Source organism: Cebus imitator, unplaced genomic scaffold, assembly GCF_001604975.1.
Source record: "Cebus imitator isolate Cc_AM_T3 unplaced genomic scaffold, Cebus_imitator-1.0 Scaffold309, whole genome shotgun sequence".
NCBI classification, from domain to species: Eukaryota; Metazoa; Chordata; class Mammalia; order Primates; family Cebidae; genus Cebus; species Cebus imitator.
The window spans coordinates 2,032,763-2,057,056 of record NW_016107624.1 but is presented as its reverse complement, the minus strand read 5'-3'; the positions used below and the strand labels follow the sequence as shown (position 1 = coordinate 2,057,056).

At 44.9% G+C, this 24,294-nt stretch overlaps 1 protein-coding gene across 2 annotated transcripts in view; it reads left to right on the top strand.

Annotated features, from left to right (window-relative positions):
- Nucleotides 1–24,294, top strand: part of TTLL11 (tubulin tyrosine ligase like 11) — a 274,229-nt gene that overhangs the window by 228,342 nt on the left and 21,593 nt on the right. The window contains exon 8 of one of the 2 annotated variants that reach the window (XM_017503337.2): nt 629–735. The exons of the other annotated variant lie outside the window; for it this stretch is intronic. Within the exon in view, the coding sequence (XP_017358826.2) occupies nt 629–735 (107 nt within the window). The remainder of the gene's footprint in view (nt 1–628; nt 736–24,294) is intronic. 2 annotated transcript variants of the gene reach the window in all.

Sequence of the window (24,294 nt, the reverse complement as noted above, 5' to 3'; positions counted from 1 at the left end):
CTAAAGTTCTTGCTCTTTCCAGCCCATTAGACCCCTAACTAACCAAATGGCTGAACTTACAGGAATGCAAGGATCTAACCTTGCTTACATCACCAGCCTTCTCTCCCACTGTTCCGTGCCAGACACCCTTCAGTAGTTCCAGCTGTGGTAAGGGAGGACATTCTAGACCCGGAACACAATCCAAGCAAAGACAATGTCTTAGTCCGTTCAGGCTGCTAGAACAAAAATGCCACAGCCTAGGTGGCTTAAACAACAATTTATTTCTCATGGTTCTGGAGGCTGGGAAGACCAAGATCAAGGTGCTGGTAGATCCAGTGTCTGGTGAGGACCCACGTCCTGGTTTGCAGACAGCCACCTTCCTCTATGTTCACATGGTGGAGAGCAGAGAGGAAGCAAGCTCTCTAGTCTCTCTTCCTAGAAGAGCACTATTCCCATTCCCAAGGGTGCCACTGTCACGACCTAATCACCTGTCAGAGGCCCCACCTCCTAATGCCATCACGTGGGAGAGAGAGGATTTCAAACTATGGATTTGGGGAAGACAAACATTCAGTCCCTAACGGGAGTGGAGGAGAGATAGACAGGACAGGCTTCAGCCTGGCAGTGACATGTCACTTCCCATTGTTGGCAGGAACTGCAAACTCAGCAGCAGCAGCCTGTCCATGGCTGCTGTGGACATCCTCTACATTGACATCACACGGAGGTGGAACTCCATGACCCTGGACCAGCGGGACTCAGGTACCTGAAACATTCCTCTGCCGTGGCCTGTGGGGTCCTGACAGGTGTGGGTGGCACGTTTCCTGTTCCTTCTTGTCAAGGGTCCAGATGGGGTGCAGACAGGGGAAGAAGATGACCCCATCAGATCAAGACATTATACCAGGGACTGAGCGGAATTTAAATCCTGGAGCACTGTATGCTTCCAAATTCTCGTGCTACCACTGGCCATTCCTTGCCTTTGCTTAAGGCTCAGATTTCATCCATACTGGGAATGCTCAGTTATTCATCCATTCGTTCACCCCTCACACACATTTCCTGAGCATATGCTGGGCCCAGCCCTGGGTGGGCTGGAGGGTGTAGTGCTTGGTTCTCGTCCTGAAGGAACTCTATAGCATCGAGAGGCAGGTGAGAAAATGATGCTAGGTAGTAGGGTGCTGGCTGGGATGGAGGGCAGCTCAGAGGAGCTATCCAGGGACCCAGCAGAGGAGCTCCTCATCCAGGGAGGACCAAGGAAGACTTCAGGAGAAGGGTGTGTGGCATCAGATGGTGAACAGGGCTGGGACAGACACTCTGGCAGGGCTATTGCCTGGCCTTGGCATGACACAGGAGAGGCTGTTGAGCTTACACCATACCAAGTAGCCCAGGTGGGGAGGAGCAAAAAGGGACATGACAAGGGGTAGAGATGAGGTTACAGGAGCTGTCAAAGCCTTGAATGCCACACAAGAAAATTTGATCTTGATCCTCTAGGTTCTGTGGCAAAGCATTCTGTGAGAAGAACCCACCTTCAGGTAGATGAGTTTCCAAACTTTTTCCTCACGGAGGGTGTTTCTCTCTCTCTCTCTTTCTTTTTTCTTTTTTTTTTTTTTGATGGAGTTTTGCTCTGTTGCCCAGGCTGGAGTGGTGCAATGGTGTGATCTTGGCTCACTGCAACCTCTGCCTCCCAGGTTCAAGCAATTATCCTAACTCAGCCTTCCAAGTAGCTGGGATTACACCACACCCGGCTAATTTTGTATTTTTTTAGTAGAGACAGGATTTCACCATGTTGGCCAGGCTGGTCTTGAACTCCTGAGCTCAAGTGATCTGCCTGCCTCGGCCTCCCAAAGTGCTGAGATTATAGGCACGAGCCACTGCATCCAGCCCAGAGGGTGTTTTTCTAAAAAAAATTATCATAACCATAACTGACATTTGTCCAGCTCATCACCAAACCTCAAGGTCCTTTCATGCATATTTCCTCATTAAATGTCCCCATGAACCAGTTCAGTAGGCATTATGAGTCTCATTTCGCAGACGAGTAAACTCCAGCTCAGGTGACAGAGAGCACATAGGAACCGTGAGCCCGCAGCACCCTGACACCCATGCCACCTCCTCTTCCGGCTGCCTCCCTGCAAAAAGGGAGGCACCGGGTCGTGAGGGGTGGGGCAGCTTGGTCCTGTGAGTTGGTGGAGACAACATGAAGTCAGATTGGGAGATCCAGATTAGAACTGATTATGCCATTTCTTGCCTCTGTCAGCTTGAAAAGCCATTCCACCTCCTAATCTCCAGTTCCTCATCTGTAAAATGGCACCAACAATCCCTGCTCTCCAGGGCTGCACTGAGGTCTTTGGAGTCCTTGCTGATGGCACAAGGCAGTTTATCTTATTAGTGGACACCCCTTGGGGAGAATCCTGGGGGCAATCTGCCTGGCACCTGCTGCACCCCTAGCCAATCCTGCCCTATGCCCATGTAGGCCAGAAACTTCCCAACCACAGAGACACAGCAGGTCCTTCCTGCAGGGCACCGGTGCTCAGGCATCATTTGCAGCTTGGCTTCCTGTTTAATAATGATGCTCCCGGCTGCCAGTTCTTGGCCCTTATATGCCAAGCACTCTGCAGGCACTTTACATATGCAGCACCGGCTAGAATTCTCCTAGAGGTAGATATGATTAGCTCCATTGTTCAGAGGAGGAAACTGAGGCCCAGAGAGGCATGGCTGGTGGATAAGGTTCAAACACCAACCCTCCGGAGCCTCTTCCAGGTTGCCTTCTCCCCCTAACTGGTCCTAGAGTGAGACCACCATCAAGCTCCCTGCAGCTCCCCTTTCTTTAAGTCAAAAGCAAAACCCAGGAAATACCAGCAGTCATTGAATCAACAAGGTGAGTGCTTCTGTGGCATCTCTGCAGTTGGCAGCTCCCTTACAGCCCTCCCTGGCAACCAGGAGAGGCATGAGAAGGAGCATCTTCGTCTTCAGGAGAAGTAGGCAGATTAATTATCATTTCGAGGGCTGAGAGTGCTCATGTGACAACGGAGCGGCGGCACTTTCTGCTGACGCCTTCAGAAAGCGGAGAAGTGTTTGCTCTGTGAGCTGAATGTGGTGAGTCATCCAGGATCCTGTGGAGGGGGCCAGATGAGGGGGTGGGGGTGGCCGTGGAATTATTAAATATTGAAATTGATCAGGAGTAGCAGCAGGAAGCTATTTATCATGTTTTATTGCTGCAAACTAGCATTACCATCTGGCCCATTGTTAATTCTGAGTAGTTTTTCATGTTTTGTTTGCCTCTTAAATTGCTCCTGGTAAGCGGAATCCACAGGGGCTGTCCGAAGTTCAAGCTCCGGTGAGGTTTTCTGGGGTCTGCCAGGGTCTCTGCATTCTGCTGACCAAGCTATGGAAATGAGAAACATACTTATTTTTAGCACATACTGATAAGCAAATTCAGGGCTGGGATCTCCCCGGCCTTTCGCCAGACCTCAGCCCCTGACTAGGTGGAGTGGTCATCGCCAATAGTAACAGCATTTTGAGATTACTTCATGTGTGCACATATCACTGCAAATTCCCATGCCAGGCCTTCCAGGTAGGCAGCAGTACCGGCTTTTACAGATGAGCACCCCGAGGTCCCAAGAGCAAAAGTGACTTGTCTGAACTCCCACAGCCAGGGAGTAGCAAAGGAAGGCAAGATTTGAACTCAAGCCTCCTACCCCCTCACCCAGGGTGCTGTTCCCCCATCCAAGGCTACACCAAACACTGCTTGTTCCATGATGCAGAGGGGACGGGGCTCGTGAGGCAGGAGTCAGAGGGGATGGCAGCAGCAGGAGGCACTCACAGAGCCTGTGCTGGGACGATAGAACTGGAGCAGAGAGGGTTCCTGTCCAACCACCAATCTCCCCTTCCTCCATCCTCGGAGTTTTCATCACTCCTGGAAGGAATAACAGGGCCTGGGGTCTAGGAAGTGGGCCTGGGCATGAAAGCCAGGCATGGGAAGCCTTTTGTGCCCATGGTCTCAGGAGCCACTGCTGGTGCCAACCAGGGCCCAGCTCTTGCCTCCTTCCCAAGGCTGGTCCAAGCCCCTGATTCTCAAGGAGGGGGGCATCTGGAGACAGCCACCTTCTTAGGACCACTCAGGAAGCTACTGAGTAGCAAAAGAAGAAGTCTGTGGTTGAGTGGTCATTCTTCCTTTTGCCGAGTATCAGCAGAAAAGCCAGAGGGTCTTCTTTTCATGCCTCCATTGTGTGGAGCCAAGGGGTTCCCAGGCTCTCAGATCCAGTTAGGTACTGGCTGGAGGCATGGTGCCATGCTGAGGGAGACAGCGTTCCCCATCCCACAGCTGCTGGGGGGCAGAAAAGGAAGAAACCTGTGAAGAATGGTAGAGCCCAGGTTCTCATGCTCAGAGAACACATACTCACTCATTCATTCATCCACTCAACCAACAGCTCATGAACGTGTTACCAGGTATTGGGCCCTGCAGAGATATAAAGATAAATTATGTACAGATCCTACCCTCTTAAGGAAAAAAAAGAGACCACTTACTGAACATTTATATGGGACAGAAATAAAAAATGCTTGCTGTGCATTACCTCATTTGCTTCTCATACCATCCTGTGAGATAAGCATTGTTATTCCCATTCAACAGATGAAAAACCTGAGCCTCAAAGAGGTAAAATTACACAGACATGACAAGAGTGACCGTGGGGGCTGGTAGCAGCGGCTCATGCCTATAATCCCAGCACTTTGGGAGGCTGAGATGGGAGGACTGCTTGAGGCTAGGAGTTCAAGACCAGCCTGGGCAACGTAGCATGACCCCATCTCTATACAGAATTTAAAAATTCGCCAGGCATGATGGCACTTGCCTATAGTCCCAGCTACTTGGGAAGCCAAGGCAGGAGGATTACTTGCACCCCAGAGTTCAAAGCTGCAGTGAGCTACAGTTGTGCCACTGCACTCCAGCCTGGTCGACAGAAAGAGATCCTGCCTCTAAAGAAAACGTTACAGTGGGGACCCTATTATTTGAATAAAAACCAGTCTAACTTCAGAGCCTACTTCCCTTTCCATTATACCCAGTGTCTCTCAGTCACAAATGAATCTGACATACCGTTGACAGTTGCAGTAGTATACGACCAGAGCTATCTCGGGGGAGGAACAGAGGAGCATTGCTGTGAGGGTTAAGACAGAATGTATACGAGGCACGTAGGATGCTGTGACCCAGAAAAGCCACCCACTGTGTGTTCCGTATCCTCGAGGGCCTAGCACATGGCCTGGAACGTGCAGGGCATCTCGCCCAGTGCCCAGTGAGTATGTGATGAGTGGACAAATGCAAAAATAAAAGATGCCCTGTGTCCTCAAAGCAGGGTGTGCTGAGTGTGAGAACCGTAGCTTAGAGTAGAGGTGGTCTCTTTGACAGGGTCTCCCTCCCCTCCTCTGCATGCCCATTTGGACTGGATCATCACTCATACCCAGTGCCTGCTGTGTTAAAACGCTGAAGCGTCTTCCCCTCTCCTGAAGCCAGTCAGGCTTTCCTTTTGCCCTAATAAGACTTTGGTGCCCACTGAAGGGGTTAACCAGATCCCTGATGCTTGAGACTTCTATGAACAAAAATAACGTGCAAAAGAGGACCTTGTTATTGAAATGGAGAAGAAAAAATGGTGCTTCAAATAATTCGGAAAAAAAATCAAAACTAGTGAGAAAAAGCGGGCACATTATGAAATCTAAACCTCAAATAATCCTTTTAAATAAGTTTGCTTTTGATTGTTTGTTTTGTGCTTTATTGGACCTCAGGTTCATAGAATTAGATTAACCATCACCCTTGGTTCATGAGACACTTCCATCATGATCCATGTGTAGCCCACTTTTATTTAGTTAGCTTTTTAAATTAGCTATTTTTAATAATGGTATAGGCATCCACAAACTCACCGCTCACAACAAAAGCTAGGACTTGACAATGACCTACACCTAATATGTGGCTCTCCCCACCTAAGGAACTCTCCATCTGCACCCTGGGTTCATCATTCCCTAAGCGGGCTCACCTTCACCTCTGTCAGAATGTCAATGACTATTCCAGAGCTTGATAGAATTTACTAACATGTAGCTTACACTCTCCAGCATGCCAATATATTGCCATTTAAAAAGAAAGAAAGAAAGAAAGAGAGACAGAGAGAGAAAGAAAGAAAGAGAGAGAGAAAGAAAGAAAGAAAGAAAGAAAGAAAGAAAGAAAGAAAGAAAGAAAAGTATTTTAATTTCCAACTCTAGAATTTCCAGCAGGACACAGAACTCTAAATGAGAGTTTTATCAGCAAAACTAGGATGTTGTAGCCCTCAAGTAGCCCTCTCGTTGCCCAGAATGAAATAAAGAAACAAATTTGTCAGTGAAGATGCACTTATTTCATGTAAATTATACTCACAAGCTCCTTCTTATCATGGAGACTTTGCCCTCAACTCTTTCCAGAGTGGAATTTCACATCTCCATGGTAAGAGATGAGTACAGAATCAAGATTAGGCAATTAAAGACAAAATCACTGCTGTCAGCTGTGAGAGACAAACATTTTACTTGCAAAGGTAACATTTGAGCTGGGCAACCGGCATCCTGTCCATCTAACGAAAGACCAACATCTGGGGGCTTCTGAACTTTGTTTACTTCAAAGCCAGATGTTTTTGCTATTTTAAAAGATAAGCTAAAGATTCCTCTCAGTAACCAATGGGAACATGAGAGCAAAGGAAGAAAAAACTGACTGTGGCGACTTCCCCACCTCCCCTTTCCATGAGAGCTCAAGCACCACACACCCCTTGCTTGGAGAGGGAAATCTAAGAATGGCATTGTTTACTGTCTGACATATGCTGAGTACTCTTTGACCAAAATAAGAAACATTTCTTCCACTGCTTGATGAGCTACATGCCTGCCTTCTGAGCTACGTGCCCACCTCTGGGGGACTGCCTTGGTTTGACTTGCTATATACCCAAAGCCACAGGCTTCAGAATCAGACAAACTGGGTTTTCAATCTGCACCTGGTCACTTGCTAGCTATGTGACCTCAAGCAAGTTAGGTAACTTCCTCCAAGCCTCAAGTTCATCATGTGTAAAGTGGAGATAATAATGGTGCTTGCCTCATGGAAACACTGGGAGGGATGAAATGAAACATAACATGGAAAGCGCTCAGGGTCCTGTCTGCCCATGGAAAATGCTCAGGAAGCAGGGCTGCCCCTAGTATGATCCCATTGCTCCTATGCACTCCTTTCTCAAGAAGTGCTTCCGGGGCACCTACCCCTGCCAGCTGCTTTGCAGGTGCTGGCAACAGAGATGGAAGAAGGGCCTGCCTCACAGTCAGATGAGAGGGTTGGGACGTGGCCACAACAGACTCCCTTGGTGGCCGACAGAGTGCCAGGCCCTCCTCATTCCACCCTGGTGACAGTGGGGACAGTGAGGCTGGCGAAGGCAGAGGAAAAGTGGCGCTGGCAGCCTCCACCATGACTATGGGAAGCCAGAGCCCTGCCTCCTCTAATCACTTGCAGACCTACACTGGCCCTGAGCTACCTGCAGTCACTGGTGTCACAGTTCCAACCCCAGGGGAGAGCATTGGCACATTTGAGGGCCTTGAGAGCTGGACCTCTGTCTGCTCTGAGTCCCCACACTCATCACTAGCCTCATACTCGCTCCAGCCAGAGGGGTCAGCCCCCTCGGGCCCCCACCTCTGCAGGAACCCCCTCTCCTTGCTCACCACCACCCAGTCCCCCTTCCTCACAGAGCCTCCCCCAGTGCTCGGGCTGGGCCCAGCACCCTCTCACTTGCTCCACAGCACCCAGCACTGCCCTTGACCACAGCACACGTCGAATACTGTGAATGAACCTGGACATCTGCCCCTGACGTGAGACCAACATCCAGGAAGCAGAGCTGTTCCCGCCTGCATGAGGCCAAGCACTGAGCCTGGCATCTACCAGGTGCTCTGCAAACACAGGTCCCAGGGACCAGGACTCAGCCCCGGCAACTTGCTGATCCCGTGGTTTCTGAGCCTCATGACCATCTCTCACCGAATTCCCTCAGTCACTGACTGCAAGTCTTCTGACACCTCTGCTCCCTCAGCTGGAGTGAACCCCAGCTGAAATGTATTTGGTTAAAGAATCACTGAAATATTGAAGAGTATTTTTATTTGGAATGTTGAGGGCAGCCTCCCTTATACGTAAACATGGTTGCCCCCTCCCCCTGAAATACAGGAGGCCACAGATAAGTAGGCCAGTTTCACGCAGAGGCTCGTGCGAGGCGTCTGGCACGAACGACGTTCTTCAGCCTTGAAATTATCTCACAGTCAGATGGGCCTCTCTGGATGTGTGCCCTACATGCTTACAAAACAGTTGGCATCAGAATTATTTTTAATAAAAGCAAGTGAGCCAGCAGAAATGCCAGGTCCACCTCCCCCTCGCTCACCCAGACCCTGATCTCCAAGCCCTGCTAAAGCCACTTCTCCCCCAGTAGTGCTGCCAGGCAAGGTGCGGTCACACCCACTGCCTCTTTGTCGGGCGAGCACCTGTCCTTCCTCATCCTCAGTCACCTCGAGGGTGGAGAGAATAGGACCTCTCCCTATCATCTGGCCTCATCCCCCAAAAACAGACAAAGCCGGGAAAGCTGAATTCTTTTGGATGTAGGCCTCCCCTCTCCCCACACTTGCTGCTCACCATCCCCAGATCTTTCAGGAATGGCAGCCACAGCATCCAGCATTGTGTAGAAAGCCAGCAGCTGAGTCAGACAGACTGGGTTTCTATACTCTGCTACCTGCCATCGGGAAGCCCTGAGAGGGGGCACTGCACCTCTGGGAGCCTCAGCGTCCTTTGAACCAGGGCCAGTGACATCTACCTTGGGGCACTGTCAGGATTTAGTGATGAAGTACACACCCGGCCCAAACTGTAGCTCTTTTTCTGTATTAGCCACCACCATCCTTCCTGGTGGGTGTAGGTGTTATAGACCACAACCCGTTTCCAAACCCACTTGTCCACACCGTGCACACACTTCCAGTGAGCTCTACCACAACCCTATCTACAAGAGGAGGAAACCAAGGCTTAGAGGGCCAGAAACAGATCGACAGGCAGGCAGGGGCAGAACAGGAGCTATGCCCCAGTCTCAGTCCTGGGCTATCTTGCACAGTGACAACAGTCACAGGCACGTGAAAATATGAGCCGCGTGCCGGCTCTCAGATGCTCCCAGGCCCGAGAATTGGGCAGAGCTGCGTTTAGCAGCACGGTCTGGCCCCTGGTTTTGGCTCAGTCTGGTGTTAACAACAGCAGCGTGTCCAGGGAGCTCGTGGGCTGTGAGGGCTTTCCCTGACACCCCCTCATCTGTTCCTCCCCGTCCTGGAAGTCAGTAGAATGTTTGTACACACTTTACTGTTGCAAAACACAACACTTAACCCTCCCAACTGCCCTGAGGGAAGGAATTTATCTTATCCCAGATTTAGGGCTGTGGGAATAAGGATGGGAAAGTTAGGGGCCGTCTCCAACGGCCCCTGCAGTGCTCAGGCCGGGATCCAGGCCTCCTGACTTTCTCCAGCGCCACTGCCAGTGACTGACACCAACCTCAGCTACATTTATCAAGCAGCGAACACAGGTCAGGTGCTCCAAAAAGCCTTTTTAAAAAAATTAACAAGCTTAATGTTTTTAGAACATATAGTTACAGAAAAATTGGGCAGATAGTATGGAATTCCCATACACTCCCCCAACCCCATGCACACAGTTTCCTTACAACAGCATCTTGCATTATCGTGCTGTTATAATTAATGGAAAAACCTTGGTATATTATGACCGACTTAAGTCTGTAGTTTGCATTAAGGTTCACCCTGTGTTGTACAGTTCTGTGGGATCTGATAAATGCATAATGTCACATATCCACCATTACAGTATCATACAGAACAGTTTCACTGCCCTAAAAACTCCCTGTGCTCCTCCTGTTCAGCCCTCCCCACTGAGCCCCTGATCTTTTCAGTCTCTATAGTTTAGCCTTTTTCAGAAAGTCATTTTGTTGGAGTCATATAGTATCCTTTTCAGACAGGCTCTTTTCACTTAGCAACGTGCATTTCAGGTTTCTCCATGTCTTTTTACGGCTTGCTAGTTCATTTCTTTTTATCTCTGAATAATAGTCCACTGAATGGATATGCCACAGTTTGTTCATCTGTTCACTTAGGTACAAGGCGTACTCAGATGCACCTTGGTTGCTTCCAGTTTTTGGCAATCATGATTAAAGCTGCTATAAACATTTGTGTGTGGGTTTTGTGTGGACATAAGTTTGTAACACCATTGGGCAAATACCCAAGGATGTGATGATTGGATCGTATGGTGCAATGGTTAATTTCAGTGTCTACTTGACTGGAATAAGGAATACCTAGAGAACTGGTAAAGCATTAGTTCTGGGCGTATCTGTGAGAGTGTTTCCATAGGAGATTGGTGTGTGAGTTGGTGAACTTGATGGGGAAGAATCACTCTCAATGTGAGTGGGCACCATCCAATCAGCTGGGGGCCCAAATAGAACAAAAAAGGCAAAGATGACTCTTTCTCATTTCTCTTGTCCCCCACCTCTCCACTCCTCTGCCGCCGCTGCCTCCTGGAGCTGGGACGCTCTTCTTCTCCTGTCCTTGGACATCAGAACTCCAGGTTCTCTGGCCTTTGGACTGCAGGACTTACACCAGGTCTTCCCCTCACCCCCACTCCCCCAACCCCAGCTTCTTAGGCCTTAGGCCTGGTGCTGAGTCACATCATTGGCATCCTTGGTTCTGAGGCTTTTAGATTTTGACTCAGCCACACCACTGGTTTCCTAGGGTCCCCACTTTAAAGATGGCCTGTCGTGTGTGGGACGTCTCAGCCCTGAGCCAACTCCCCTAGTAAATCCCCTCTCACATATTCATATCTATTAATATCTATCTCTGTATCTATATCTGTTTATCTCTCTCTCTCTCCATATATATGCAGTGAGTCTTCCATATCCATACATCCTACATATGCAGATTCAAATCAGCCATGGATTGATAGTTCTTTTAAAGAAAAATAAAAAAAAAAAATAACAATTTAAAAAATACGAAGTAAAATAACCGCATAACAGTTACATAACATTTACATTGTGTTAGGTATTATAAGTAATCTAGAGATAATTTAAATTATACAGCAGGATGTGCATAGGTTATATGCAAATACTACACCATTTTATATAAGGAACTTGAGCATCTGCAGAATTCGACATCAGTGAGGGTACCTGGAACTGATCTCCTGTGGATGCTGAGGGATGCCAAACTGTCTTCCAAAGTAGTACCATTTTGCATTCCTAGAAGTAATGAATCAGAGTTACTTTTGCCCCACATCCTTGGCAACACTTAGTACACTCAGCTTTTTGGATTTAGCCATTTTGATAGGTATGTAGTGCCACCTCATTGCAATTCCTTAAAGACATTTGATGTTGAGTATCTTTTCATGTGCTTATTTGCCACCTGTATATCTTCTTTGATGAAGTGTCTGTTCAGATCTTTTGCCCATGTTTTAATTGGGTTTTTTTTTATTGTTGAGTTTTAAGAATTATTTGTATATTTTTAAGACAAGTTCTGTATCAGATATATATTTAGCAAATACTTTTCTCCCAGTCTTTGGCTTGTCTCACTTTCCTAACAATGTATTTTCAGAGGAGAACTTTTTAATTTTAGTAAAGTTCAACTTAATTTTTTTCCTTCATGGATCTTGCTGTTGGTGTTGTGTCTAAAATTTTATAGCCAACCCAAAAGTCATCTAGATTTTCTCCAATATTATCATCTAGAAGTTTGTAGTTTTGTATTTTACACTTAGGCCTGGGATCCATTTTGAGTTCATTTTTGTGAAAGGTGTAAGGTCTGTGTTTAGATTATTTTATTTATTTATTTATTTATTTTATATATCAGTGCACAATTGTGCCAGCACAGTTTGTTGAAAAGACTAACTTCCCTGCATTGAATTGCATTTACTCATTTGTCAAAGACCAGTTGACTATATTTATAAGGGTCTGCCAAGACACTCTATTCTATTCCATTAGTCTAGTTCCAATTCTTTTACTAATATTATACTATTTTGATTATTAGAGCTTTATAGTAAATTTTGGAATTGGGTAGTGTCAGTCCTCCGACTTTATTCTTTTTCTTCTTCAGTGATATGTTTACAATTCCAGTCTTTTGTCTTTTCATGTAAGTTGTAGAATTAGTTTGTCAATATCCACAAAATAACTTGCTGGGGTTTTCATTTGGATTGTGTTGAATCAAATTAGAAAAAACAATGGTGATCTTCCTATTCATGAACATGAAGTAGCTCTTCATTTATTTAGATCTTCTTTTATTTATTTCATCTAAGTTTTGTAGTTTTCCTCATATAGATCTTGCACATATTCTGTTAGATTTATACCTAAATGTTTTATTTTGGTGATAATGTGAATGATGTTATGTTTTTAATTTCAAATTCCAGTTGTTCATTGCTAATATATTAAAAATTTTGACTTTCCTATAATAACCTTGTATCCCTCAACCATACTACAGTCATTTGTTACTTCAGGAGATTTCCTTGTCAATTCATTGGGATTTTCTACATTGACAATCCATTGAACAAAGACAGTTTTATTTTTTCCTTCCAAATCCCTACAACTTTCATTTCCTTTTCTTGTCTTATCACATTAGCTATGACTTCCAGTATAATGCTGGACAGGAGTGGTGAGGGGGAGCTTTTTGTTTCTGATGCTAAGAGGAAAACATCTAGTTTATTTCCATTAAACTATAGGAATTTTGTAGATATTGCTTTATCAAGTTGATGAAGTAATTGCATTGGTCATGGTATATGATTCCTTTTTTTTCTTTTTTTCCCCTTAGCAATAGGATCTTGCTCTGTTGCTCAGGCTGGAGTGCAGTGGCACAATCTTGGCTCTCTGTAGCTTCAGAGTCCTGGGCTTATCCTTCTGCCTTAGCCTTCTGAGTAGCTAGGGCTACAGGTGTGTGCCACCACGCCTGGCTAATTTATTTTTTAAATTTTTTTTGAAGAGACAGGGTCTCACTGGATTGCCCAGGTGGTTTTGAACTCCTGGACTCAAACAATCCTCCTCCCTTGGCCTCTTAAAGTGTTGGAATTACATTGGTGCCCAGCCTGTGATTCAGTTTGCTGATATTTCGTTGAGGGTTTTTATGTCTATGCTCAAGAGAGATATTGGTTTGTAGTTTTTCTTTCTGGTAATGTCATTATCTGGCTTAGGTATTAGGGTAATGCTGGCCTCACAGAATGAGTTGGGAAGTTTTTTCTCTGCTTCTGTATTCTGGAAGAGATTGTAAAGAATTTGTATCATTTCTTTCTTAAATGTTTGTTAGAACTCACCAATGAACCTATCTGGCTTGGTGCTTTCTTCTTTGAAAATTTATTGATTATTCTCTTTAATAGATAAAAGCCTATTCGAATTATCTGTTTTTTCTTGTGTGAGTTTTCATAAATTGTTTCTTTCAAGAAATTGGTCTATTTCATCTAATCAAATTTGTAGACATAGACTTATTCATAATATTTCTTTATTTTCTTTTTAATATCCATGGGATCAGTAGTGATAGTGATGATCCCTCTTTGATTTCTGATATTAGTAATTTGTAATTACTAATTAGTAATCTGAGAGTCTTTTCTCTTTCTCTGTTGTTGCTTTTTTGGTTTGCTTTTGTTTGTTTGCTTGTTTTCAGTTAGCCAGGCTAGAAACTTTTCAATTTTATTGATCTTTTCAAAGAACCAGCTTTCAGTTTCATAGATTTTCTCTATTGATTTCTTCCTATTTTAATTCATAAATTTGTGTTCTAATTTTTATTATTTATTTCTATCTTTTTAATTTGGATTAAATTTGCTTTTATCCTAGTTTCCTAAAATGGAAGCTTAGATTATTGATATTAGATCTTTCTTCTTGTCTAATCTATTGCTATAAATTGTAAGGCACTAATATCACTGCATCCCACAATTTCAATAAATTGTATATTTTAATTTTCACCTAGTTAAAAAAATTTTTTTTGAGACAGAGTTTCACTCTTGTTGCCCAGACTGGAGTGCAATGGCATGATCTTGGCTCACCACAACCTCTGCCTCAGCCTCCCGAGTAGCTGGAATTACCGGCATGCACCACCATTTCCAGCTGATTTTGTATTTTTACGAGAGATGGGGTTTCTCCACATTAGTCAGGCTGGTCTCGAACTCCCGACCTCAGGTGATCCACCCACCTTGGCCTCCCAAAGTGCTGGGATTATAGGCATGAGCCACTGCACCTGACCTAAAATATTTTCAATTTCTCTTGAGATTTTTCTGGACTTGTACGTTGTTTAGACATGTGCTACTTATTCTCTAAATGTCTGGGGACTTCTCAATCATCTTTTTCTTACTGATTTTTAGTTTAATTCTATTGTGGACTGAGAGAATACTTTGTATGATTTCTATTCTTTTAAATTTATTAAAAAGGTGTGTTTTATGGTCTAGGATGTAGTTTGTCTTGGTGAGTATTTCATGTGAACTGAAAAGAATGTATTTTCTACTCTTGTTGGATAAAGTATTATATACATGTCAATTAGATATAGTTGATTGATGGTGCTGCTAAGTTCAACTATACCCTTACTAATTTTATGCCTGCTGGATCTGTCAATTACTGATAGAGGGGTGTCAAAGTTTCCAACTATAATAGTGGATTTATCTATTTTTCTTTGCAGTTCTATCAGTTTTGTCTCACATATTTTGACAGTCTGTTGTTGGGTGCATACATGTTAAGGATTGTTATGTCTCCTTGGAGAATGGTCCCCTTTATCATTATTACCCACCTTTATCCCTCATAATTTTCCTTGTTTTTCAGTCTGCTTTGTCTGAAATTAACATAGCTACTATAATTTTCTTTTAGTTAGGGGTATCATGATATATCTTTCTCCATCCCTTTGCTTTTTTTTTTTTTAAGGGAAAAAAGAAAGAAAGAAAGAGAGAAAGAAAGAAAAAGAATGAAAGAGAGAAAGAGGAAGAGAAAGAAGGAGAGAGAACAGGAGTCTTGCTTTATTGCCCAGGCTAGAATGCAGTCTAAAAATGGGTATTGAAAACCTCTTTTATGCCAATAATTGTGGTTACAATGGAGACAGGAAGGAATATGGGTGGAAAATAAGCAGCCAACCAATATTTCATTTAAGTCTGTGAAATGCTATGCAGTTACTAAGGAGTGATTACTTCCAATTATGTAGTCACTTTTAGAGTAGGTGTGATGTGGTACTGAGAAGAATGTATGTTTTGTGGATTTGGGGTGGAGAGTTCTGTAAATGTTTATTAAGTTTACTTGTTCCAGGTCTGAGTTCAAGTCCTGGATATCCTTGTTAATTTTCTGTTTTGTTAATCTGTCTGTCTAATATTGACAATGTGATGTTGAAGTCTCCCACTATTATTGTGTGGGAGTCTAAGTCTCTTTATAAGTTATTAAGAACTTGCCTTATGTACCTGCGTGCTCCTGTATTGGGTGCGTATATATTTAGGATCGTTAGCTCTTCTTGTTGCATTGATCCTTTTACCATTATGTAATGTCCTTCTTTGCCTCTTTTGATCTTTGTTGCTTTAAAGTCTATTTTATCTGAGGCGAGAATTGCAACTCCTGCTTTTTATTTATTTATTTATTTATTTATTTTTGCTCTCCATTTGGTTGGTAAATCTTCCTCCATCCCTTTGTTTTGAGTCTTTGTGTATCCTTGCATGTGAGATGGGTCTGGATGCAGCATACCGATGGGTTTTGGCTGTGTCTTTTGATTGCGGGATTTAGTCGATTTAAATTTGAGATTAATAATAATATATGTGAGTTTAATACTGCCATTTGATGCTAGCTGGCTGTTTTGCCCATTAGTTGATGCAGATTCTTCATTATGTTGATGCTCTTTACCTTTTGGTATATTTTTGGAATGGCTAATACTGGTTGTTCCTTTCTATGTGTAGTGCTTCCTTCAGAAGCTCTTGTAAAGCAGGCCCTTTGCTTTTTTATCTATCTTTTTTTGTTTTTATGTTAAATGTATGTTTCTTTTTATCTTTAAACTGTGTTTCAGTTGGATCTTGTTTTTTTTTTTTATCCTCTCAACAGTCTCTGTCCTTTAATTTACTTAAACCATTCACATTTAAAGTAACTATTGATATAGTTGGATTGATACCTACCATGTTTGTAACAGCTTTCTATTCATTGACTTGTTCTTTGTTTCTGTTTTTGCTTCTCTTTTTCTGCCTTTTCCAGTTTTAATAGAGAATTTTGTATAATTCCATTTTCTCTTAACATAGCAATTATACCACTTTTAAAAACAGTCATTATCATAGAGTTTGCAATTAGTTTTCAGCTAATAAGTCCATTTTCAAGTAACACTATACCACTTCACAGATAGTGCAGGTACCTTATAACAGAGAATTTCCGATTTTTCTTTTCCATGCCTTAAAACATTGCTGTCATTCATTTCACTTATCCCCAAGCTATAATCACCCAATATCTTGTTGCTATTAATTACTTTGAACAATTATCTATTAGATCAGTTAAAACTAAGAAAAAACATTTTTATTTTATCTTCCATTATTTATTCTCTAATGATCTTCCTTTCTTTATGTAGATCTGAGTCTCTGGCCTATATCATTTTTCTTCTCTGTGAAAAATTTCTTTTAACACTTCTTACAAAGCAAGTCTACTCGCAAGAGATCCCTTCAGTTTTTGGTTGTCTGAGAGCGTATTTCTCCTTCATTTTTGAAAGGTAATTTCACTGCATACAGAATTCTAGGTTGGTGGGGTTTCTTTTTTCAGTACTTTATTTTACTTCACTCTCTCCTTGCTTGCATGGTTTTAGGTGAGACGGCTGGTATAATTTTTGTCCTTAATGCTATATAGGTAAGATATTATTTTTCCTCTCTGGCTTCTTTCAAGATTTTCTTTTTGTCTCTGGTTTTCTACAGTTCAAATATGATATTCCATAGGTGTAGCTTTTTGTTATTTGTCCTGCATGGTTTTCTGTGAGCTTCAGGTTCTGTGGTTTTTGTGTCTGTCTATAATTTTGGAAAATTCTCAAATATTACTACTTCGAATATCTTCTGCTCCCTTCATTCTTCTCTTTCAGATATTCTTATAACATATATTGTGTACCTTTTGTTATGGTCCCACTATTCCTGTATATTCTTCTTTTTTTTTTTTTTTTTTTTTTTTTTTTTTTTTTTTTTTTTTTTTTTTTTTTTCTGTTTTTTTCAGTTTCGGGCATTTCTATTAACATATCTTCAAACTCACTGATTCTTTCTTTGACTGTATCCAATCTGCCGATGGGCCCATTGAGAGCCTTCTTCATTTCTGTTATGATGTTTTTTATTTCTAACAGTTCTTTTGGATTCTTAGAGTTTCCATCTTCTCCTTACATTTTCCATCTGTTCTTGAATGTTCCCTACTTTTCCCATCAAAGACGTTAACATATTAATCATTATTTTGTATTCTTCATTGGATAATTCCAACATCTGTGTCACATCTGAGTTTGTTTCTCATGCTTGCTTTGTCTCCTCACACTGTGTATTTTCCTGCCTTTTCGCAGATCTTTTAATGTTTTGTTGAAAGCCAGCCATGAAGTATCTGATAATAGGAACTGAGGTAATCAGGCTTTCAGTGTGATGTTTTATATTTATCTTGCAAGGAGCTGGGCTGTGTTTAATATATGCTGTAGTCGTAGGTGCCAGAGACTTCAGTTTCCTCCAATTGTTTTTTTTTTCTCCCCCATTGCCTTTGGAGTTCCCCGAAAAATCCTTAAATTGAGTCTTTTCCTTGGATCTCCCTCAGTTGTAATCCTCTGTTATTACACTGGAGTGAGCCCTGTTGATGTGGTGACAAGGTGCTAGGCAGAGAAAGCATTTTATAATCTTGAGATTAAATCTGTTCTTAGCGGGCTTGAGTCCATGGGCTGTGACTTTCAGAAGTGTTTCTTAGCCCCTTTTTTTTCTCCCTTTATGTGTGAAAACTAGAAAGGCTAGAAAGGCTAGAGTTGTCTAATTGCCCTTCCCCTAGGTCAGATCAGCCTCTACTAAAGTAGTTTCTGGCTGGGTGTAGTAGCTTACCCCAACTAATCCCAGTACTTTGGAAGGCTGAGGCAAGAGAATCATGTGAGTTTAGGAGTTCGAGACCAGCTTATGCCACACAGTGAAACCCCTGTCTCTACAAAAAATTTTAAAAATAGCCAGGTCACACACCTGGTGTCACATGCCTGTAGTCTCAGCTACTTAGGAGGTGGGAGGTTGAGAGGCTACTTGGGAGGCTGAGGTGGGAGGTTGGCTTGAGCCCAGGAGGTCGAGGCTGTAGTGAGTTGTGGTTCCTCCACTGCACTCCAGCCTTAGTGACAGAGCAAGACCCTGTCTTTAATAATAATGATAGTAACAAAAAATAAGTAAATAATAGTTTCCCCCATTAGCAGGCCTTTGTTATAGAGAGTGCTCTAGGCATATTCCAAAATAGTTACCTCCCACACCCCTTCCTGAAGCATGAGAAGATTTTCTCCACTCTTTCTTGAGAACCTGGTAGGGCTTCTGGAGCCCACCCACAAAAAGGTGGGAGACCCCCTAAGACTGGCCCCCGGGCGTTTTTAACTCAACCTAGTTAAAGGTTGAGCCTCACACTGTTGCTAGCAGTTCATCAATTACCAATGAAATGTTATCAACTCCTGGCTCCAGCAGCTTCTGCTCCTGGTAAGCTGAGCTCAGCTGTGATTCTCTACATTCATAGGTCTCTCTGGTTTTTAGGGTTGCAGCTTATTCTGTGACCTCAGTACTCATGGATGTTAGAAAAGTCATTGATTTTCAATTTGCTCAGCTTTTTTTCTTGTTGTGAAGATGGGAGTGATTATTTCTCTCATTTTTTTTTTAAATAAAGATGGGGTTTCACCATGTTGCTGAGGCTGGTCTTGAACTCCTGGACTCAAGGGATCTTCTAGCCTCAGACCCAAAAGTGCTGAGATTACAGGTATATGGCACTGTGCCCAGCCAGGAGCAATGACTTCTAAGCTCTTTACATGTCAGAGCTGAAACTAGAAGTCCTCTGTTAGCATTTTGCACGTTTCCCACCAATCCTGAGATTTAAGCTCTCCACTCCAGGTTACAGAGAAGAAAGCTAAGGCTCAGAGAGGTTAAGTAATGGGTCCAAGGTCACCCAGCTCGTGAGTGGTAGAGCCATAATTCTTTAGATTCTAATGGTCTTTGAGAAACTGCAGCAATGACCAACATTCCAGAAGTGTTTACCCTTCAGATTATCTGGGGAAATCTGGGCTTACTCATTTAACCCAAGAGAGCAGAAAGAATTTTACACACCATCTGATCAGTTTTTTGTCATCAAGAAAATGCCCAGGTTACCCAAGACAGGGCCTCATCTGGCCCAAAGGAGCCACCTTCAGACTTCATGGGTAACATTTCCTGCATATTCATCTTACTGACATGGAATCATAGTGTTCAAAAGTAGAAGGAGGCCAGGCACACAGTAGCTCATGTCTGTAATCCCAGTACTTTGGGATGCCAAGGCGGGAGGATCACTTGAACCCAGGAGTTTGTGATCAGCCTGGGCAACATAGCGAGACGCTGTCTCTACACACACATACACAAAGTTACAAAAAAGTAGCCAGGCATGGTGGCATGTGCCTGTAAGACCGGCTACTCAGGATGCTAGGGCAGGAGGATTGTTTGAGTCCAGGAGCTCAAAGCTGCAATGAGCTATGATCATGTCACTGCACTCCAGTCCTCCAGCCTGGGTCACAGAGAGAAATCATGTGTCTTAAAAAAAAAAAAAAAAAAAGGGAGAAGAAACCTTAAAGATCGTCTCTCGCAACCTTCTTGTTTTACAGTGAGGGACTCTGAGACCCTAGCAAAGCATTGGGAGAAGCACCTACTGTCCATTAGCTTTCTACATCCCAGCCTACTCTTTGACCAGATCTTTTTAGGAATAAGTTAGACACCTTTCTTTTTGAGATAGTCCACAAGTATGTGATGAAAGCTGCCCTGTCCTCTGCCCCCTGGGCGGCTGGAGAAGGCAGGTGCGTGCTCTTGGGGTGCCCTGCATCTCACTGGAAGAATTGGGGCATTTCCAGTGGCCAGGCATCTGTGTCTCCCCTGAAGTCTAGAGAGACCAGTGGTTCTCAACTGGGGGCACTTTTGCCCCCCAGGGGACATTTGGCCACGATTAGAGACATTTTTAGTTGTCCTATTGGGAGAAGGGAGTTTGCTATACTGGCATCTAGAGGGTCAAGCCCAGGGCTGCTGCTAGACAGCCTGAAAATGCACAGGACAGACCCCCACAACAAAGAAGGGCTGGCCCAATGTTAATAGTAGCCAATTCTCCCGTTCAGCTTCTTGGGGCTGCTGTCACCGGTCTTCGTGCTCCACCACAGCCACACCATGCATCTGCCACCCGACTCAGGGCAAAGATGTGTCCTCGGCCCAGGAGGCCCCAAGCAGCCTCTAGAGAAAGGGAGCTCACCTCATCTGTTCCGCGAGACCTTACATGACTGAGCGCGTTCCTCTTGGTAGCAGGTGGGAGTCTCTGCCCACACTTCCCCACTGATCACATCTGCGAAGGGAGGAGGAAGGCTTACATAAGCGCAGCCTCAGAGAACCTTCTGTCATTTTGGCAACACAGGGCCTGGGGAAGCCCCTCCCTTCTAAAATCTCAGGGGGAGCATGGTTCTGGGCTGCATGGGTCCTGGAGGGTTTGCCTGCTACCTGCAGGATACAGGTACCTCTGAGCTCTTTAGCCTTTGAGCTCAGTCTTGCCAGCCTCATCTCCACCCTCCACAACCGCAGCCCGCATTCCCACCACGCTCTTCGCCCACACGTCCTGTGCTGCTTGGGGCCAGTGAGCGTGCTTCCATCTCGGGGCCTCTGTTCATAGTGTCTCCTTCCTGTAACCTCCCTCCCTGCCTTGATTGCCTGCACAAGACCCACGGGGGAGATGCTAGTTTGTGAAGCTTCCAGATCCTTCTCCCTGCCCTCCCTGCCACACAGCCATGCTCTCTTCTGTGCTCTCTTGATTCCAGGCACACCTCTCTGGCCGTCATAGCTCACTGGATCAGAGTATTTGCAAGTGTCTGTATCCTCTCTCCACCTGTCCCCAGTGGATGCCAGGCGCCTCATGCCAGTGCCTGATTCATGTTTGGGGCCCAGGGCATAGCACAGGGAAAGCTTATTGAAAGCAAGTGCATGAGTGAATGAATAGGTAGATGGGGTCTCACTAGGCTCCTTGCTCTCACAGTGACTACTTCCAGGACCTCATGGTTTGCTACTGGTCACCGGGTATCCGGACACAGGCTGTGTGGCCTCAGCTCTGCCTCCTCATTGAAAGTATATGATGGGTTGGGCATGGTGGCCTATGCCTATAATCCCAGCACTTTGGAAGGCTGAGGCAGGCAGATCACTTAAAGTCAGGAGTTCGAGACCACCAACCTGGGCAACATGGTAAAACCCCATCTCTACTAAAAATTCAAAAATTAGCCATGCGTGGTGGCAGTTGCCTGTAGTCCCAGCTACCTGGGAGGCTGAGGCAGGAGAATCACTTGAACCTGGTAGATAGAGGTTGCAGTGAGCCAAGATCATGCCACTGTTCTCCCTCCAGCCTGAGCGACAAAGTGAGACCATCTCAAAAAAAAAAAAAAAAAAAAAAAAAAAAAAAAAAAAAAAAAAAGAAAAGAAAAGAAAAAAGAAGCTGTATGATCTTGAACAAGTCACTTGCCCTCTCCGGCCTGTGCACGTTGCAGCGCGCCTTGTTCCACACTTCCGAGGACACGCAGTGGTCCCAAGCTGGGGAGGTAATGAGTTCTGGACCTAACTGAGTTCGGGACCCTCCCTAATTCTCCATTTGCAGTTGCCCTAACCAGCCCTCAGATAGCACCGCTCCTAGGCATTAATACAGTGAAAGAAACATTTTCGTGCACTAATAAAATTACCTTCTCTAAAGAAGGCAATTTGCATGTTAATGTTTTGGGTGATTCGGTGCAGCTCCAGTGCCCTCCGGGCTGCAATTTCTCTCTGACAAAGTGACAAAAATAAACTCCCGCATAAAAGAGCATTTCTCTTCCCTTTCATTTGTGCTCTAATGTGACATTCTTAATGTGAGTCAAGTTGAAACCCCCTGCTCTGTCTTATTTTTGACACTGATCTGCCTCCTGTCACTGCTCCAAATGCCAGGCCAGCTTTGAAGAGCTCTTCAGAGGGGTCTCACCTTGAAGACGGGGCTCAGTCTGCTTGGCAAGTGGGCACCGCTCTGCCCCACCCAAGACTGAGGCTGGGGTCTTCTGGAGATTCCAAAAGGCCCCGTCAGTTAACTGTTGGACGGCCAGGGGAATGGGGGGTTGCCGTTGGTGGCTGAGTTAGCAGGGCCCAACTTCTTCCAATTTGCCCATCTTTGGATGGAATGGGAATCTGAGCCGCGGCCCTCCAAGGGAACTCTCTATTCTGCCAGGCTTGGCCTTTCTCATGACTTAAAGACAATCAAGAAAGAAGGCTACCTTTACAGCGTGTCTTCCATGTGCCAGAAACAGGCCCTGCCCTTTATGTCTGTTTTCTATCACTGAGCTCCCCAGAGCCGAGCAGGGTAGAAAGAAACTGAGGCTCCCAACTGGGCAGGGAGTAAGCCAAGGTCATCCTGCAATGTGTAAGAGGCCAACCCTGGATTTGAACTTAGGCATGTGTGATATCAAGCCTGGGTTTTTCTACCCTAAGTGGATCAACTAACGTTCACTGAGCAGCCCCACACACCGGGAACTGGGGGTGATGGGGACACACAGGGACGAACAGAACACCCAAGCCCTGGCGCTGCTGAAATCTGGTAGCAGAGGCAGACATTAAACACGGAAACGCAGAAATATGCATGTAACTGGACATTGTGATGAGGTCTGTGAAATAAGTTTTAATGAGGAGGACAGAGAGGACCTCGTTTATATTAAGAGGTGGATCAGAGAGATGTGTCAGTGAAGGTAACGTTTGAGCTGAGATGGAAGCTTTGCCAGGTGGGACCCAGGGTGTTCCAGGCAGAGTCCAGGGACCGGTCCCAAGGTGGGATCGTGTGGAGCAGGTTCTGGGAAATGAAGGCCCACAGGGTGAGGGGAACAGGGACATGGGCTCCAGAGGCAGCTGGAGAGGTAGGCATCGATCCCACAGAGCAGGGCAAGAAAGGTAGGTGGGCAGGGCAAGAAATATTGAAGAGTTCAAAGCAGGGGAGTGTGTGGTTTGATTTGTGTTTCTAAAAGGTCATTCTGGAAGGGGCAATGGTGGAATCAGGGAGACCAGCAAGGAGGCTATGGGCCTTTAGGGGGCAACGGCTGCTGAGGTGAGTCAGGGCAGGAAAGTAGAGATTTATGGTCCTAAGGATGTGGAGGTGTTGAGAGGAGGTGGGAGAAGTCTCAGAAATGACCTCAGGCTTCTGGTTTGAACAACTAGGTGGATAGAGAGACCATTTACTAAAATGGGCCAGACTCAAGGAAAAATAGAATTGATAAGGGAAGACCATGAGATTCATTTTTTTAACAGGCTAATGCGATATCCCAGTGGCAAAAAAGCAGGCCGGCCTGGAGATAATGATTTGGAGGGCATGGATTCATTGAAGATATTTCAACCTGGGGAATGAATGACAGGAAAAGAGGGAGAGAGAGAGCCCTGTGGGGCCCACAGCAAGGAAAAGCAGAAGAAGCCAGCAAGAGAGAGGGAGTAAGAGGCAGGAGAGCGACATGAAACAGACATGGGAAGATCGTGTCTCCAGGAGGGAGGCTTCCGCATGGTCACATGCTATGGAGAGACAGCCGAGAGGAGCTCAGAGCTGAGATGGGAGTGGAAGGTACCCAGGCATTTGGCAAGGGCCCTTTAGGAGAAGAGATGGGGTGGACGTCCTCTCTCAAGCTGGAAGGGAGGCTGTGCAGACAGTACCATCCCAAGAGGGACACGGGCAGTCTGGCTGAGGAGCCAGCAGAGAGAGAGAGGATAATGACTGGAGAGATGCGATGTCAGGCAGGCTTTGCAGCCTCCCAAGATCCCAGGGCTGTTTGATGGCAGATGGTGGCATTCAGGCGCAGGGGAGAAACTGACAAGCTGGCAGCATTGTGAGGACCGACTCTAGACAAACTCCCTTGAATCCCCTCATCCCTCACCCCCACCGCCCCAAGACCCACCTGCCAGGCCACCCACAGCACCAGCTCTGTTCCCCAACACCCTAAAAAAAGCCCTTTTTTCTCTTTCTCTTTCTTTCTTCTTTCTTTCTTTCTTTCTTTCTTTCTTTCTTTCTTTCTTTCTTTCTTTCTTTCTTTCTTTCTTTCTTTCTTCTTTCTTTCTTTCTTTCTTCTTTCTTTCTTTCT